Source organism: Pholcus phalangioides, unplaced genomic scaffold, assembly GCF_987345545.1.
Source record: "Pholcus phalangioides strain wild (caught in Gottingen) unplaced genomic scaffold, Ppha-v1.0 ptg000003l_1, whole genome shotgun sequence".
Taxonomy (NCBI): Eukaryota; Metazoa; Arthropoda; class Arachnida; order Araneae; family Pholcidae; genus Pholcus; species Pholcus phalangioides.
Window position 1 is genome coordinate 17,580,871 of NW_028301596.1, and position 19,144 is coordinate 17,600,014.

At 34.4% G+C, this 19,144-nt stretch overlaps 1 protein-coding gene across 2 annotated transcripts; it reads left to right on the forward strand.

Annotated features, from left to right (window-relative positions):
• The first annotated feature begins 1,176 nt into the window (after positions 1–1,176).
• Positions 1,177–14,290, forward strand: LOC149088191 (uncharacterized). 2 transcript variants are annotated; one of them, XM_089252795.1, is made up of 6 exons: positions 1,177–1,532; positions 3,231–3,271; positions 8,398–8,457; positions 8,564–8,626; positions 10,709–10,747; positions 14,092–14,290. In XM_089252795.1, the coding sequence occupies exons 1-6, from the start codon at positions 1,478–1,480 to the stop codon at positions 14,134–14,136; spliced, it is 303 nt and encodes a 100-aa protein (XP_089108921.1). In that variant the 5' UTR covers positions 1,177–1,477; the 3' UTR covers positions 14,137–14,290. The 2 variants fall into 2 exon arrangements, with proteins under 2 accessions (XP_089108921.1, XP_089108923.1); XM_089252797.1 differs by lacking the exon at positions 8,564–8,626 and having other exon boundaries at positions 1,195–1,532.
• Positions 14,291–19,144: the final 4,854 nt, after the last annotated feature.

A 19,144-nucleotide genomic window follows, 5' to 3' on the forward strand; every position in this document is an offset into this window, starting at 1 on the left:
CATAATTTAAACAATGCTGATCCAACTATGAATTCCAACAATGATTAGCGAAACAATGAATTCCAATAACTCTGAACTCTAAATCAAAAGATGAATTTCTACGATGATGAATTGAATTTATTCAGCAAAAATTATTATATTATTCCAATAACTCTCAACGTAACGATCGGTTTCACAATGCTAAATCAATCAAAAAAGAATTTCAACAATGCTTGAATGCAATTTAATTCTAGTGACTCTCAATGCAATGTGTGAAATCAGAAATAGATAACCTCTAACAATGAAGTTTATGATACATTAATGATCATAAACTTTTTAACATAATGCTTGACATTAATGTTTTTTACTTTACAATTGACATCAATATAATGCTTTATCTAACAAAGATATTTTACAATGACTTTTTTGTGTAATTCCTTAGCTACTTTCGTGGAATTTTTCGACAAAATTTCGATTTCAATCAATTTTTATCCAGTGAATATTCTCAAAATGTATTCGAGTGTTTCATTGTGTTTCTTTTTTTCTCATTTCTTTCACTCTCAGTAACAACTCTTCATCCACATGAAATATGAAAATGATACATAATAGCAATTAGCATTAGACACTAACTACATACTTCAACAAATTTTGTGAAAAACCAAAATAGTATATTTACAAATAACTTTATTATTGTGAGTTCGTTAGACAGAGAAAAAAGTTTATAACCGAAGGCGATATATTTCTACATATCTCAACATCCGTCATTATAATCATCACCAATTACCATTACAGTAAAAATAAGTCTTCAAATATCATGCTTTATTAATTTTTTTTAAACTTTATATTTTTGTATTGGAAACCCTCATTAATACTCATTCCAGCTGCCAAGGAAATAATCATCGCTAATACCTACAAATAACTTTTTTTTGCTATTTTATGAATCGTCAATGAAAGAAATTGATTCATTAACCTTGAACGTCTGTCTCTATTGCCAGCATGAAGAGCGGCGCCCTCATGAAAAGTCAAATGAACCTTCCCTAATTAGCGATTCCAATAATGAGACAAGACTTTCAGTTACTAATAAAGCGCTACTGGCACGAATATAAAAAAAAAAATGTGTCGTTTTCAACGTTATTATCATTTATTATATTTTTTACGAACATTCTGGAAAGAGGTTGAATAAACATATGATTTTTATAATCGCATTTTTACCTTATTTCCCGTGCTAACCAAATGAAAGTTTCATGTTTTAGATCAAGGTAACTGGCTGAAGGGGCTTTGTCCCATATACTATGTAGCCCGCATGCATCTCGATACGCCATTGAATAAAATGTTATCAGTGGCGTAGGTGTATGTTTATTAACGTTCTTTTTGTGTCAGTTATTTGGCTGGCATTTCCTTTTTTTTTTATGTTCGAGGGATTGCCATATAAATAGGCCGTTGTGATGTGTAATTGCTTCGGGTTTCTGAGTAAGTCTGGCACTCTAAAACCGAAAAAATGTTCTGTTTCAGGAATTCTCTTGTGTTGCTCCTATTTATAGTAATTTTTTGTGGTAGGTACTTTTATTTGTGTTTGATATGATAACCGTGTGAAATTAATTTCAAATGAGGGGTTTTGAATATTTTTTTTTAAATTCACTCCTTACTTACAAAGCATTGTGATAATGCCAGAGAAATTGTTTTATTATATCCAACTAAATTGGCTATTAAATTATCAGAAAAAATTTTGAAAAATAAATTGATATCTGAAACAATCTTCAGATAGGAATATTTTGAATATCTGAGTACTAAGAACTGCGGTTCTCAATTTCAATTAACAAATTTTATTAAACATTTTAATGAAGCATTATTTTAAAAGAAATTAAAGTTTCAAAATTTTATTCGATTTTCTTGTAATTTTCTACATTGCATAGTGTGATAATAACAATATCATTTATCAACTGTAATAATACTGTTTTTTTATTTACTTTTATTATTTATCAATTTAATATTATATTTGACTTACAAAGATATAATATTGATGCATATATATGTACAGGGTGGTTATAATTAAAGTTACCGTACTACGTGAGTAGTTTTTCTCAGAAACTGCTTATCCGAATACAGCATATTTTTTTAGAGAAAGATTTATGGAATAAAAAAGTGGTTCAATTTTCGACCACCAGGTGAAAAGGGGGAATCTTTTTTATTGCATTTTACATTTTCCTATGGTCTATGTATATATATACTGACTCCGATCAATGCAGCTCCCGTTCTGGTGGACGTACTTCATTGAAACTTGGTATATTCGCTATATGATCCACACACACATGGGGGAAAAATTAAAATTCAATAAAAAAAAGTGTCACTTTTTCACCTGGTGGTCGAAATTGAACTTTTTTTGTTACTTCGTAAATCAATGGTTGGCATTTTGGTTGATTTATGGTTCATAATCCCATGGTCTCATTAAGATATCCAAAACATTTGACCGTATTCGGATAAGCACTTTTTGAGAAAAACTCTTAAGAGTACGACAACTTTAATTATAATCACCCTGTATATAATTTTCTTTAATATTTTGAAATATAAATGTCTCCATACCCAAAGTATTTATTTTAATTTGTATATTTTTCGTGACATGTTTGAAAAACCATACTTGAAAAAAAGAATTACAAAATTTTCTAGTTCTAAAAACGGATCAAGAGTTTTGTACGTATTTACTTTTTTCTTGATCCTGACATTTTTAAAATTGACCTCCTTCTTTACAATTTACTAGGAAATCCGATCCGAAACCCGTAAGTAATTAAAATCCGCTCAACGGACGGGATCAAGTAAGATAAACACGAAGGATTAGACGTTGGATCTCTGGAGTTTGCTCTTAATACGAGCAATCATCTTCTAAAACTCTTTTCTTTGGAAGAACAGTGGATGCCATGGTCAAATGGAAGCAGAAACAAACACATCTCCTCCTTTTCATAACGCCTACTTACTCAAAGGTCACTCGGAATGACCTTTCAAGTCTGCATTGCTGTGACTTCCATTAAATATAAAACATATATATAATAAATACGTATATAAATCTAGAACAAAACTGCATACATGGAAACCGAAAATTCATAAATACTTGTATGTTAACAATAACAGGCTATTTTAACTGATGTTAATTATCTCGTATTGATTCAATCATATTTCATGAGACAACATTTACAAACTTAAATATTATAAATAAATAATTTTAAAATTATATAAAATGGTCTTTTACTTTGTTTCAGTTACAGCATCACACGCTGATAAGACGCCCGATCCTCTCGCAGTAAGTGTTATATATAATATACTCTATTATACAGGGTGTTCTATAAGTGATAATGCGGCCTTTATCTCATCAACCGTCAGTCGTAGAGGTATGATTCCAATTTTAAAAAAATGCTCAAAAAGTGTTCAAAAATTACCCTGAACTAGTTTTGAGAGTGAATATACAGTGTATCACAAAATAAGGAATCGAAATTTTTATACGGTCACTTCGTACTCGAACTTGCCAATTAGGAAGTTGTTAACCCGTACCTCCTGAGGACAGCAGAAAAATTCCACGTTTTTAACTGTGATATTCGCTAAGATATTCGAATTCAAAACTTTTAGAAAACTTGGGAAAGGACAGCATAAATGAGGGAAAGGAGTGTTGTCCGGTCGTCTTTGCAGTTTTTTTCATACCTTTAGTCCGATTTCTGAACTCAAATATCTTAGCAAATACTGCACTTGGAAAAATGAATTTTTTTTCTGTTGGTCTTAGAAGATACAAGGGAACAACTTTCTAATTGGAAATACAGGATAAGGGGAACGTATAAAAATTTAGATTTTTTATTATTTTGTGACACTCTATTTTCAATCTCAAAAATGATGCAGGGTCATCTTTACACGCCTTTTGAGTGTTTTTTAAATTGAAATCATACCTCTACGACGGGCGCTTGATGAGATAAAGGCCGCATTAGCACTTACAGGACACCCTGTATATAATTTTACAACTATATATTATGGAATTACAATGTATATTCTAATATATTCTGGTATTTATAAGAATTTCAACTACTCTTTGATCATCAGAAATAAATGAATCCATACCAGGAAAAATAATATTTATCTATAATGCATATCAACCTCTCCAATTTAGACTGAAAGCGTTTTATTAATTTAAGCAGTTAATACACTTATCCGGTCAGCACAAAGAAAAATAATAGAATTTCTGCATTGATACTCTAAATTAGTGCTCTTCAACCTTTTTACAACTGTGGACCGGTAAAAATGGTTGGCTAATTTCACGGACCTGCGAAAATAAGCGAAACAATTTGTTGACTGGTAAAAATAAATGACTGGGAGATGTAATTATATAATGGTTGGAGATATAGTAGGCTGAAAAAAATTGATGGTAGATTTTTAATTTAAAGATCGGCCGAAAATAAATAAATGGAATAATTTACGGACACGATATGAAAAGTAAATGGGGGAAATATAATATTTACGGACCAGCGAAAAAAATGGGAAAAATAATTTACGAACGAACCAAAAAGATGGTAGAACTAATTTGCGAACCGGCAAAAAAACAACGAGAAATAATTTTATGGACCAGGAAAAAATACAGTGAAATTCCCCTAGGCGGCCACTCCTCCACCCCCCCCCCCCTTCGCGGCCAGTTTTACTCGGAACGGACAGTAGGCTCCCTAGACATAATACAAAATCGTCCACATTCCGCGGACACCTCTGTATGTGGTCAGTGGTCAACCTGTCCGCAGCCACTTCCTTGTAGATAAGAGTTTAAAAACAAGTGCTTGTATGTTTATTTTTCTTCCTAGTGCATTCAGGGTTGGTAGGAGAGATTCAGTAGAACAACAGCGAAGGAGTAAAAGAAATGTGATATATAAAGAACATGTACAGTGTGCTTGCTATAAAGAAAGAGCAGATCCCGGATAATACAGATTAAGTAGTTGGTCGGTTGATATCTGGTATTTCGAGTTCTGCATAAGATACAGTGAAACCTCGATATGCATAACTATACCGAACCAAGAAAAAATATCTTTGTAGAGGAATTATCTTTAAATCTCGAACACCTTTGTACGAATTGAGAAAAATGTATCGCGGACCGGCAGGAAATTCCCATGGACCTACAGTTGCAAAGCTTCGCCAGAGTAGCATGGCGGTAAGATGCTCGTCTACCATCGTGAAGGTTGTTGTCAGGGTCCCCGGTTCGAACCCAAGGGAGGATATAGATAAGATATTTTCCCTAACGAACTCGAGGCGACCACCGGTAGACAGCGCCTTCATTTCCAACCCATCTCACTAATGGCAGTAAATTGCAATATAGCGATATGGCCAGAGTTGGTGTTTGGTGAAGTAGTTGCAAAACATTGCTCTAAATGATGTTATCCACTTTGTAAAATGTTTCTTATGCAGAGTTCATAGACAAAATGTCATGCATTATTGTTGATTTCAATGAAGAAAAAAAATCCATTCATAAACTTCGTTGAAAAACGACGGCCAAAAATGCCTGTAAACTCATTGACGTCCCGTGAAATACGTATCATATGGTTATACTATATAAAACAGACGTTTTACCTACTTTATCGTCCACCAACTCCGGTCATGTATCGCCATACGGCAATTTCCAACCAGTGAAGTTGGAAAATGAAGGCGCCATGTATCGGTTGGTAAAGGACTTGTTTCTGATGTTTTTACCCAGATTCAAACTCGTGGACCTTGGCCGTAACCTTCACAGAGAAAGACAGACATCTTACCACTGCGTCACTGGTGCGCGTTACATGGTACCTGGCAATGAGAACAATTCATTTCTATAGTCGTCTTCAGTTTGTTTTTCCAGTTGTATCAACAACTCTTATTTTTCATTAAAATTGATAACCTGCTCTTTAATTCGTTCCAAATCTCTCTCTCTCTCCACAATATTATACTCATACAAAAGTCAATAAGGACGATGCAGTGCATCTCAGTCTATGCAGATTAAGATTTAGCTTTGTTTACAAAACAGATACAGTTCATAACCATAACCATACAAGAATAAAAATCAGTATAGCTTTCGGCTAATTCAATCCACCCGAGATTTTAAGCGATCAATGTGCGATTTTTTTTTCGTAGTATTCTATCTCTGAAAATTTGCATTTTCCGCTAATACACTTGCAACATGGATTACTTCAATAAAGAGACACGTGTACGTGTCTAACGTACATCAGTGTTACTTATCAGAAATAGAAAACCTGTATGAATATTCATAAAACCCGTATTTGATGGGGAGAAACAAAAATCCTTCGATATTGTCAATCGGGTACAATGAGAAAGAATGCATTTCGGTATTTCAATAGACATGTATAACGTCAAACGATATAATAGTTCTTTTCACTCGAATGAACTTTTTCTCCGCTCACAGCATGTGCCATTTTTCATAAAAATAAGTATAAAATACCAAATAATATAATAGATATTTTTCTTTCAAAAACGAATGTTTTTCGCAAACAAATGAAGTCTCATTCAACCACGCTCTGGTGAATGAATAAAGGCAGGAAAAATAAATGACATTAATATTCATTTTCTTTCATCACATCAGAATCAGGATACGGAATATTTAAATTTTTTTATACGTATATAATATTATTCATTTATTAATAATTCTTAATACGAGCCAAAATGTGAACAGAAAAATTAATTTCCAGTCGGTTTAGGAATGACGTTTTGAATTCGAATGTAAATATTAGGATATAGTGGAAATATTCTAACGACGACGAGCCCACGTGTGGTCTTGGAGATTTTTGTTGTGGGCCTGCAACACACATTCTGCTGTGATTAAGAATCAATGAGAATAATTTCAGAATTAATGATAACTAATTTTAGAATCATCGAGAGCAATAATTTTAGAAACATTTGAAGTAATAATTTACGAATTAGTTGAATAATTTAAGTACTTGAAGTAATAATTTAAAATTTTTATGAAAGAAATTATTTCACAATAATTATTGAAATAAATGTTTCTAAATTCAGTGAAAATATTTCAGGAATTAATAATAAAGGAAATATTTTTTTGAATAAAAAGAAATATTTTCAGAATTATCAAAAGAAATACAGTCAAATCCCGTTGTAGCACCACCTCCCCCTCCGATTCAGTGCCAATCCCGCTTAGAACAAAAATTTTTCAGTAAACAAATCTTCCACATACAGGGATTAGAAACAATTCGTGATTCGATATAACGTCAAACTCGTTATAGCGCCAAAAATTTGCGAGACAAATGGTGGCGTTACATCGGCGTTCGACTGCATTTTCATATATACATATATAAATATTTTTTCAAAGAAATATTTTCAGAGTTATTGGAAAGCATATTTCTAAAATTATTTAAAAAATATTTTCAGAATTAATGAAGATTCATATTTAATGAAAATATTTTCATAATTTTTGCAAATCGCAATATTTAATGAAAAAATAATCTCAGAATTGATTACAACTCATTTTTATGAGGGAAAAAAATACAGATTGCGATGGCAAGACAAAATTATTTCTGAATTAAGGAAAATTCGTATTTAATGTGAACAAAATTATTTTTCGGTATTAATAAAAAAAGTAATTGATGAAAAAATATTGACACAATTGAAAAATTCATACAGTCGAATCCCTTTATAACAAACTCCAAGAGACCAGAGAAATCACTTCGTTATAGCGAAATATCGTTATAAAGGAATTCCAAGTTTTTTGCATTGTTCCTATATGTAAACTTATGCGTTGGATCAGAAAAGTGTTCTTCAAAACGAGATTTTCGCTATAACGGAATTCGTTAAAACTGGATTCGATTGTATTTAATGGAAAAATGGTTTTAGAATCAAGGAAAATTTGTACGTAACCAAAAAAAATGTCTCACAGTGAATAAGCATCTCAAAAATTCTTCCCCCCTCCCCACCCCTGTGCGACTTCGAGCTCTGGGCCCCGTTTTACCCCACCACCGCAGTATGACTTGTTGGCCCTCGGCTTCATGGAAATAATGTTCCGTCCTATAATGTATGAATGGATGAAGTTTTCTGCCCTAAATTGTTCTTTACAATAGACAGAAGACCTCAGAACCATACTAACGTATGTTCATTTTTGTCAGTTGGAGATATTAGTGCATTCTTGCAGTTCTCATTCTGTAGTTTAGGGTGGAAGGGACAGAACGGCGGGCATATTTGGTGTTGCTTCAGTTTAAGGTCATAGTTTTTAGCTAAAATCTGTACCTCAGAAGCATACTACGTATGTCCATTTGAGTGATTTTACAGTATGAAGAAAAAACAATAATTATAATTGTTTTCTCTTCATAAGGTAAAATCACTCAAATGGACATACGATAGTATGCTTCTGAGAGAGTCACAGAAATGTATGACTAATAATATCTTTCCAAACTTTTTCTCTTTTTAAAGGATGACTGCAGGAAGCAGTTAAATGGGTGCCTGGATCAAAGCGAGGATAAAATCCCTGGTGTAAGTTCATTTTACTCAATGTTAATATTTGTATGAATCTGCCACAAGTCTGCTTGTCATTTGAAGTTTTCCAACCAATAAAGCTTATTTAACTCATATATTTCAGAAAATGAATGATATCACTGACAGTGTGCGTAAATGGATATTTTTAGAATCGGTATGGATTCGGGTCAGTATGCAGTGTGTATATGCAGTTGACACATTTTGCACTCCTTTTCCACTGAATCCACCTGCACACGTCTTGAAAATTCGGTCTAGAAGAAATTATCATTAGAGCCCGGAATTTTACGCACTAAAAATGCTCAAGATAGGCATTAAAATAATTCATTTGTAATTAATGGAAGGGAAAAAAAATCACTGACAGCCTAGATATTAAGGTATTCGACTACGTTGAAAACGTCATTTTGGAAGAAAATATGGATTTTCATTTTTTATAAAAGCCCTATTTGTTGTGATTCCAAAACGGACCTTGTTTTGTTTATATGATGCTTAGAATCAAAGTTACGTTCACTTTAGTGTTGCGTTTTTACATACAAGTAATACGCGAATAAAGACAATGTGTTTTACGAAGAATGCTATTTTTGACATTTTACTTCACTTTGTGACATGATTTGTAAAAATTGGTGCATTGTATTCTTACGAAATTTTAATGAGATATTTTGCTATATATTTTTGAGGTTATGAACCAAAATCTAAGGTCTATCACATATATTTTTTGAATTACAGTGCTTTATAGACAAAATGTAGGATGAAATTTCAAAAAATTCACACGTACTTGAACATATTTTGGTGTTACTTATGAACATATCTTGCAATCCTTTAAATTTCCGTTCATAACCTGCAACATTACTAGCTAAATGCACTGTGAAAATCACAAAACATTTCATTGAAAATTTTTTTTTGCAATCGTGTTTCAAATATCACATGAATTTTGCCTAAAATTTGACATAAAAACGACTTTTTCATAGAAAATATAATAGATAGACAAAAATTTGTCATTGTTTCCACCATTTCGAGACACTTTCTATCAAAAAACGTATTTGAAGTTCACTCCAGAACCATTTTAAAGAAAAGTGACAAGAAAGGTAGTCGGATACCTTAAGTGGCCAAAAACTAGCTAAAAATTGTTTGTACTTACTACATCTACTGTTTCAATTATAGCTTATAATAACTGCATTATTATAAAAATAAAATCCATTTCATACCAAAGATAAAAAGTTTGTGGTCCTCTCTGGATATCGTCGATTCTAGGGCCAGCATTTCAGACGCGGAGCCCGTGATTGTGAGCCTCCTTCGAGTTAGGAATAATTCTTGAAAATTCGTTATCGTTTTTATATTTGAAGCAGTTACCATGTTTGTTGTGAAAAAAATTACTTTTTATTTTCATTTATATTAACATATACGGACATACACTTCAAAGGACAGGTCCCGGTGCGACCGCACTTGTCAGACGAGTCTGAGGACGTTTCTGATCAACTCAATCGAATACTAAATACCTGAAATAACTCGCCATGTTTATTTGCAGTACATTTGTGGTATTGTAAAACAAAAGAGGGCTCCAATACAATTTTGGCCCCGGGACCAGAGCCCTCCCTCTCAACTGACCTCTTGAGACATGCATGGATCGGTCAGCTATACATACAATGCTGTCCGATACATGCTATGTCCGATACAAGATATGTTATAAGTAGGAGCAAACTTATTTTTCTCAGCTTCTTTCTTTCATCTGCAACACCGAGTTTTCTATCTCTCAGGCACTTGCGCCTATTCCTATTTGAACTGGGCGGGAAGGGTGGAAGCTTCCTGGTAGTAATTAATTATAGATATAGTTAGATATTCTAAAAACATCGTCTTTTTTGAACTTCATGTTCAAAATATTTAAGTTCTACCGAATATACATATATGGCTTCTTAAATTCACGAACAAACTTAAAATAATGTTGAAATAAACATTTATGGCAGGAAAAATTTAAAAAAAGGCGTTTCTGAATTAAAAGTTCGAAAATAGGCAAAAATAGGCATTTATGGGCATTTTGCTGAACTTCCGGGCTCCAATTATCATATAATAATATTTTCACAATTTCCTTTTTCACTTTGAATAACTGTGATATTTTTTTATGACATCAAGATTGAATTATCAAAAATATTTACAATTATGTATGTATTAAACAGTATTCAATTATGTATTTTGCACAGAAATGAGTCGATTTATGTATTTATATATAACTCTTGACATGGACATTTTCTTTCAGGCATTAGATACAGACTCTTGCTGTGATGAATACAAAAAGGCAAGTATTGACTTCTACCTGCACATTTACGAAGCAAAACAAACCAACAACAAAAAAATTAAATAAAAGGACATATGGGACCAATATTTTTTTTTCGGAAAACGTACGATCGTAATAGTGCACATGCGCAGTGTTTTCCGACATCTGCACTGAAACACACGCCATTCGAATCATGTCTCCAGGCTGTGCGTGAAGTGTAAATACAAGGGTCTAGACAACTGCCTTTTATGCGGGAAATCTAATCACCATCCTCTCACAATTCATCCAATTACACAAAACCACAAAAAGGCTACTGAAGCAACTTACATTTCTCTTTATTTAGATCATATATACGTTGAACGGGACCGTACAATAGACACCCCTATGACGCGTAGACAGACGGGTGGAGTGGCCACAAACGAGTTTTTTGTTCAAAGAAACGTCTAATCGGTAAAAGAAAAGCAGGATAGGGAACAGTATTGGCTATACCAACGATGCTGACTTCACACTTCGCTCAAAGATGGTGGTCAGACTGGAGGTTTCAAGGAGAAAGATCTAACTCAGTCAATAGCTCATATAAGATGATTCTAGCCAACAGATATCTACTTATATGGAGATTATGTCGCTCTCCACTAGTCATCCGAGTGTTTCGGCAACTGGTTTTCGCAAAGATTCGTTTTGAAAATAAAATTCAATTGTCTCTGCCGGAAATCGAAACACCGTCCGCTCCCAATCCCGAAGAATGAGCTAGACAAGTATTTCTCAACCGCAGGGCCGGCGACCTATTACCGAGCCCTGGCATCGGTCAAACCGAACAGTGAGTGGTGCACCGTTCCATTTTTACCCATTTATTTTGCATTAGTATGAATGGACTTTCCACTCACAGAAATTAAATCAACCAGGCCGTGCGCTTCCAAAATGTTTGAAAATACTGAGCTAGACAACTGCGTTGCCATCTGGTAGTCAACGTCAGTATATATGGACATTCAGCTAAGGTCTGATTGTCTATTGCACGGTTACGTTCACAGGATATACAGGGTATCCTGCAAATGCGGCCTTTATCTCATCAACCGTCCGTCGTAGAGGTATGATTCCAATTTAAAAATGCTCAAAAGGCGTTCAAAAATTACCCGTACCAGTTTTGAGAGTAAAAATACAGGGTGTCACAAAATAGAAAAATCTACATTTTTATACGCTCCCCGTGTCCCCTAACTTCCAATTAGAAAGTTGTTGCGTTGTATATCTAGAGAGAGAGAGAGGGCTAACAGAAAAAATTCCATGTTTGTAAGTGCAACATTCGTTAAGATTAGAATTCAAAAATCGGAGAAAAGTTATGAAAGAACAGCAAAAAACTAACGGACGACACCCCTTCCCCCCTCATTTAAGCTGCGCTTTCCTAACTTTTCACCGATTTTTGAATTTGAATAACTCAGCTAATATTGCACTTGGACACTTAGAGTATTTTTTTCATCAGGAGAGACAGGAAAACTACTTTCTAATTAGAAGTTAGAGGACGGGGGAAACAGTATAAAAATTTTAATTTTGTTACACACAATATTTTTGCTCTCAGAACTGGTACAGGGGAATTTTTGAACGCCTTTTTGAGCATTTTTTAAATTGAAACTATACCTCTACGACGGACGGTTGACGGAATGAAGGCCGCATTAGAACTTACAGGACACCATGTATATATGCTGTGAGAAGAGGAAAATGTCCGTTAATTCTTTAGCGTATGTGGCTCAGCGCACTCGATCGGATTGCGGCAGAGTGGCAGTTGACTGACCGCAGATAATCGAACACATTTCTACCAAAACGTCACAAAACGTACGGGCACACCACCAACATTAATCACAGCAGCGTCTGTCTCTGTGCAATAGATGCTGAAAAAGCTTCCTCATGCTCAAAAACGTTTTAGTTTTCAACAGACCATGCACCAAATGGTGTTTACTCTAAAATTCTAAAAATATCCCTCGCGTATGTAATGTTCTTTCCGTATTCACTGCCCGTACACTAAAGACTGGAATTTTTTAGTCCAAACAAAATAAAAGACGATTCCTCTTCCGACATTGACGATCAATCCATTTAATCCGGTTGGAAAATCTTTGTTGTTTCCGCTTTGATATTTTCAGGCTGCATTGGGAAGGATAAGATGCAACCACGTGGTCAATGATTTGAAAAATGCACCAATCAGATTAATACTGAGCTCAATGAAGAACACATTCAAAATGTAGAAAACAGAAGAGAAATTATTTTCTAGCCGAATGCGTAATAATTCAGATCACGATCAGCAGTTTGTTTAAAACGAATTATGGGATGTGATGCGATGCCTTCGTATAATCAGTTTCCAGACTATCCACCATACATGCTCAACCCATGGCCCTCGGAGTCATCTGAGATGTGGCTCGCGAACACAACCCTCGTTTTGTAAAAATGAACCCAGTGGCACATTTACAGATCACTCAAGCGAACCGCAGAACATTTTTAAAGTACTCAAATGAATTGCTGCATATTTACAGATAATTCGAATGACCAGCGGAAAAGTTCCAGATCACGTAAGTGACCCACGGCACATTCCCAATTCACTTAAGTGATCCGCGACACCACCCCAGATCAATTAAATGACCTGCAGCATATTTAATTTACAGATCATCGAAGTACAATTCCAGACCACTTAATTGACCCACGGCACATTCCTAGATTGTGGCCCGCGGCAAATTCCAAATAACTTGAGTGACGTGTATCGTATTTACGCAGGGTTCACACTGGTGCGATAAGGCAAAAAAAACGCAACGAGGATTGGTTAAAAACCTGAATTTCAAGTTTTTTTAACCAATCCGCGTGGAGCTGCGTGCTGCATCACTTGTCGAACCGCAATCAGCGTGAACCCAGTCTTACAGATATACGCAGCATTGTTCCAGCGCGCTTAACTGGCCCGCAGCGTATTTACAGATCACTCAAGTCACTGGTGGCGCTGTTCCAAATCACTCAGTTACCTGCAGTGTGCTGTGTTACAAATCACTTTATTAAGTAGCCCGCGAGAAGTTTTTATGTCACCAGTGTCCCGTAACATATTCGGGTGACAAGCGGCAAAGTTCCAGATCAGTCAAGCGAATCTCGGCATGTTTACGGATCACTTAAGTGACTCGCTACGCTGTTCTTAATCAATTAAAGTGACCCGTGACAATTTTTCAAATCAATGAAGTGGTCTGTACTCTCCTAAACTAAAAAGTCTGAAAAGCTTTGCCAATTAAAATTTGATGTTATTTTTTTGTTTTCAGTGCGGTAGTTGTTTTCAAAGTAATTTGCCCTTAGTTTAGTACAGAATTACTCAATAAAATTGTGGCCTTATTCTTGTAAAATTCTAGTGCATGTACAGAATCGGAAGAGGGAAGCGACTGAACGTGGATTGAAACCTCCATTTCATTTTCACTTAAAAAGAGCAGCATATAGTTCATACAACCATTTGAGTATTTCGAAGCTATACTCAAGATCAGTCTAGCACATTGAATGAACATATGTAATTAATTTCGATTCAACTGAATAAAAACATTAATTTGTATAATATCGTTGCGTCTCGATTCAGTACTTTGCTACGAAAGCCTATTCTACGCAGTAAAACAGTAACAGAATTACCATACCTTTTCTCCTCGTAAATACGGGGTGATTAAAATTAAAGTTCCTGTACTCTCTGAATGGTTTTTCTCAAAAAAAAACTACTCATCCCACCACAGCCAAATTTTCAGGATATCTTAATGAGATCATGAAAGAGAGATAGTTCAATATTTGACCACCGGGTAAAAAAAAGTGACACTTTTTTATTTGTCTTTATTTCATTTATTTTCCTTGTCCCATATAGCGTATATGCCAAGTTTCAATGGAATACGTTCATCAGAACGGGCCCTAAATTAGGTCTGAGGTAGTGTCAGACCTAATGTAGACACATTATTTAACAATTTTATCACTTGTTTTAATATCTCTTTCCGTCCGGGCGCCATTCCCGTCGTAACAAATTGTTTGCCGCTATATCTCGAGTAGCTCACAACGGAAATAGACGACATCGGTATAGTTTGTTAGCCATTCCAAAGACAAATCCGATGGCAATGACATAATTCCATTGTGTCAGTACCAATCACGCTATTCTAGGCACAGAAAACGTATTCACATCTAAGCTTGCAGCCGTGTCTACGACACACATAACACCCCATTTTTTTCTTTTTGAAGCACAAATACACATATTTAGTTTATTTTCTTTCGCAATCATAAAAGAAAATGAATCAATCGCTAATTAATATCCAAATAATCCCAGTTAACTTTGAAATTCAATCAGACATAAACGATGAAATCAAAACTCCAGAAACTTTGATTTAATATCAACGCCAGGGCCGAAAACACGTAGAATAAAAAAAAAATAGTATATATTTTTTGAGAACACGTGTCTTACTATTTCTTTGAATTGATTCCCGCTATAATGAGTGAACGCCAATTCTTCGACATTTGCGTCTCATTATCTGAAGATTACATCTATATCCTATACGACATATTTGTTCATTTCCCGATGCAATACTTATTTTAATGATTCTCAAACTTGAATATGAGCACTAAAAATTTGGATGTTTCAGGATATAAAAAGAAAAGTAGCATTTTCTTATCGGTTATCGAATTTTCGCTCTGGAGGATCCAAACAAACGTTCATGAATAATGATGACAACCAGAACGTCATACATTGGGAACAAAATAAAATTCTATCGGGGAAAAAAAATCACTATAAAAATCCATCAGATTTATTTGTTGTTAAAATCAATGCCGCTAATGATTATGATGATGATGATGTGCATAATAATATTATACAGAAAGTGATCTTTTGGTATTGCATGACATCTTCCTCTGCCCTGGAGTTATTCCATGATTGGAAGTACACTTCATTTCCCCATATGCTATATCGAATTCTCAAGGGTGCGATGTTCGTAACGGCACGTATAAGCAAAGCATTTCAAGCTTGATTCTATCCCTGGAGGAAATTGAAAATTTGAAACTCGACTTCGTGACGACGAATTTAAAGGTTCAATAGATAAAAAAAACTTACGTTATATAAAAATCGATATCATCCTCTTCTTATGGAACTCCAATCTGAATGAGACATCTCACGAATCAATTCCCAACGATTTGGAATGGAATATATATATTCTCTGCGTGAAATATTTTAGAAAATATTATTTTATTAAAAGAAGCCATAAATGCGTTTAAAAAGGATTTAAATATTACTTCAATCGCTCAATCTTTAAATTCTCAAATGCAAACATTTTTTGAATTTCAATACTTTTCCATAATTAAATTTTGTAAAAATGATTTCGACACTTAATTTTTTTATTATTATTTTCATATGAATGTGTCTCATTATCATCATGTAATGTTTAATACCTGGAACATATTCACAGAGCGCGCTATTGTTTAATTTGTATGTGGAAATTTTATTAAGCTCTAGGACGGACGGAATGGGTCCCTAAGCTCTGCATAGTGCTTGTATCATTTTGTTATAATGTCTTCCTTCGTATTATTGCTCTATATCGCATGTGATTGCGTTATTGTCTGTGTTGTTTTCGCAATTTAACAAAAAATTGTACAGGGATACTTCACATCCAACGATTTCATGACTTCAAGCAATGAAATCTTTCTCGTTCGGTGTCTTCGCATCCTATGAACTTATTCTAGTGCCAAGGTAGAACGAAACGGAGGTCATGTTGGAAATGAACTGGTGGCGAAAACTTATATCAGCAAAAATAGCGTACTAACAGCTCTGGAGAATCTTGTAGAACAATAATTGCACACGCATTTTATCGAGAAACTTCTGACAAATCATGATAATCGCATGTGAGTGAAAGCGTTGGGTTACTCTATGGCACATAGTGGAGCGATCGGACTCATCGTCCTCCAACACAGAGGGTCAAAGTCAGTTTTTTGTTCAAACTGGCGTCCAATCGTTACAAAATAAGGACCCATCGTTGAACAAAAGCAAGTTTTAATAGTTAGAAAATTGTTAAAAACAACGATTGACAACAACGATAATACTGGCGTCACACTTCGTTTAAAGATTGTGGATAAGTCACCCTAAAGTTTGAAGGAGCCTTATATAGGTTACCCTAAGAAGGAAAGTTAGGTTACCCTAAGAAGAAAAGTTAGGTTACCCTGAAGAGGAAAAAGAAATATAGGGTTGCAACAAAGCTTCGCGATGAGGAGGAGAGAAGAAAGAAAACAGAGAACTTGTTTGAAAATATGTTCCATTGGCGTTTGTGGCGCAATATTACGTCCTTGATCGTATATATATATAAACTGGTTAATACAATAGTTTATTTGAGCCATAGCCATACCGACCAAGATATAGTGGCTATTTACCTGAAAGAAGCAATATCAAGTGGAAGATCTATCTTTCCGGATCCACTGAAAAAACTGTAAGGAGCGTACGAGAACTTTAATATCGATAGCTTCTACACACAGACTGTTCTAAAACTCTTACCCCGAGATACAACTTAGATCGTACCAAACTTCATATACTCCTTTGAGTTGTACATGTCTTCATGGAGCTGGTGTCTGACCTCTTCTTCAACTAATCGAAATATGTAATAATACAGTATATGTATTTGAACAGCCGCTGTATGATACGCCAAAATATACAGGCTCGTGGGAGATAACTAGGAATCCGTTATACAGTATTATAACCCTGATATCTACCGTGATTTCCCGTATTCATCATTGATGATGGAGTGCATTTGAGATTTGATGAGGTTAAGTGACTCCGATTAAAGGGAACCGAATTCTGCCAAGTCACAATAATGGATCAGTCCTTTAGGGAACGCTTTGGGAATCGATCAATCCAAATGAACTTAATCGTTTCTCCTAGAGATACACCTTAGGATACTTGAGGACTTTGAGCCAAATAGTATGTATCAGCGTGCGTGTTTGACTTGTTATAAATGTTACGGTAAATGTGTGATAAATTCGGTTATTATGGCAAAATCGCCGACCATTTTGCCATGTTTGATAAATTTTCCCAAATTTATCACTTTCCCCGGTATTTTAACATAATAAATACCCAAGCATTTTTGGTAAACATGATAAATCGTACTAAATTTATCACTTTTGCCGGTTATTATAATATAATCCCCATTTCGGATTAGTAAATATGATAAATCTGTCCCATTGCCGTAATAAGGCCTTGGGCCAACAATATTGCATAAATAAATAAGATTTAGATGACCGTACTAATGAGCCAAAGTGTGAGCCGTATATAATGAACTCTGATTTAACGAATTTTTACGAGCATAAACGAAATTTTTACGTCCTCTTTGACGAATTTTCAAATCGACCCTCGATATAATTACGGAAAACTTCAAAAAATTTTTTAAAAAATCTCAGATATTCTTTTTCGAATAAAAATGAAACAAATAGATGCTAGTGAAACAATAGAAAAAAATTGAAAACATCAACATTTAAAGGATTTTCATTTAATATTCATGTTTATTTAATAATTATTTTTAGTTTGAATATTTTCACGGCTGCATTTGTAAGCATGAAATTAAATAATGATGCCATGGAGTTTTTAACAGGCGTCAATAGTAAAAAATAAAGCCAATTTGTATTTAGAACTGAAAACTTAGCCGCAACAAAAGATACATTACGACAATATAAAAAGATCTCTTGATTCTTTTAAGCATTCTTTTCGCCCGTATTGTTGGAATTTTTTGAACTCAAGTGCACACACACACACACAAAAAATCGTAAATTCTTAAAAAAAGGGAATTCCTATTTTTTTCACCTGTTTATGTTTTTTAGTTTTATGTTTTTTGTCACGTTTCTCAGCGGGACAAAGAAGTCACATCTTCTCGTTGGACGTGATCAACAAAATGTCTTTCTTTGTTTTTTTTTTGTTCTTTTCTTAGGCACTAACAACACTAAAAGGTAAACTCGTTTTTTCAAATTGAATTTTCACTTTCGGGATTCTCTTAATTTGCTCTTTTTGTGTGTGTGTGAGTTGTGTTTTTCCCCCTCTTTTTTTTCTCTAAATAACGACTTTCCTTTGTATGCCTTTTGCTAGTCAACATTGTATAATACTTATTTGATATTTAAATATCTTGAGATATACGTGTTATTTCAGTTAAAACAGTTTCTTAACTTCTTTATCCAGCTCGTACGAAGCAACATCGACAGGGAGGCTTACGGGAGTCTTAAACACTCGGTACGCCCTGAGAAAATGTAGGTATTTCAGTCAGTCAGTTATTTCACGTGATCTGTTTCATAATTTACTGTGTTCCAGTGATATTTTTATATCGTTTTCATAGTCCAACGAAAAAATTTCGACTATGGAAAAAATATCTTATTGTTTATGCATTCTATTTTTCGTGTGATCCAATCGAAATCCAAAAC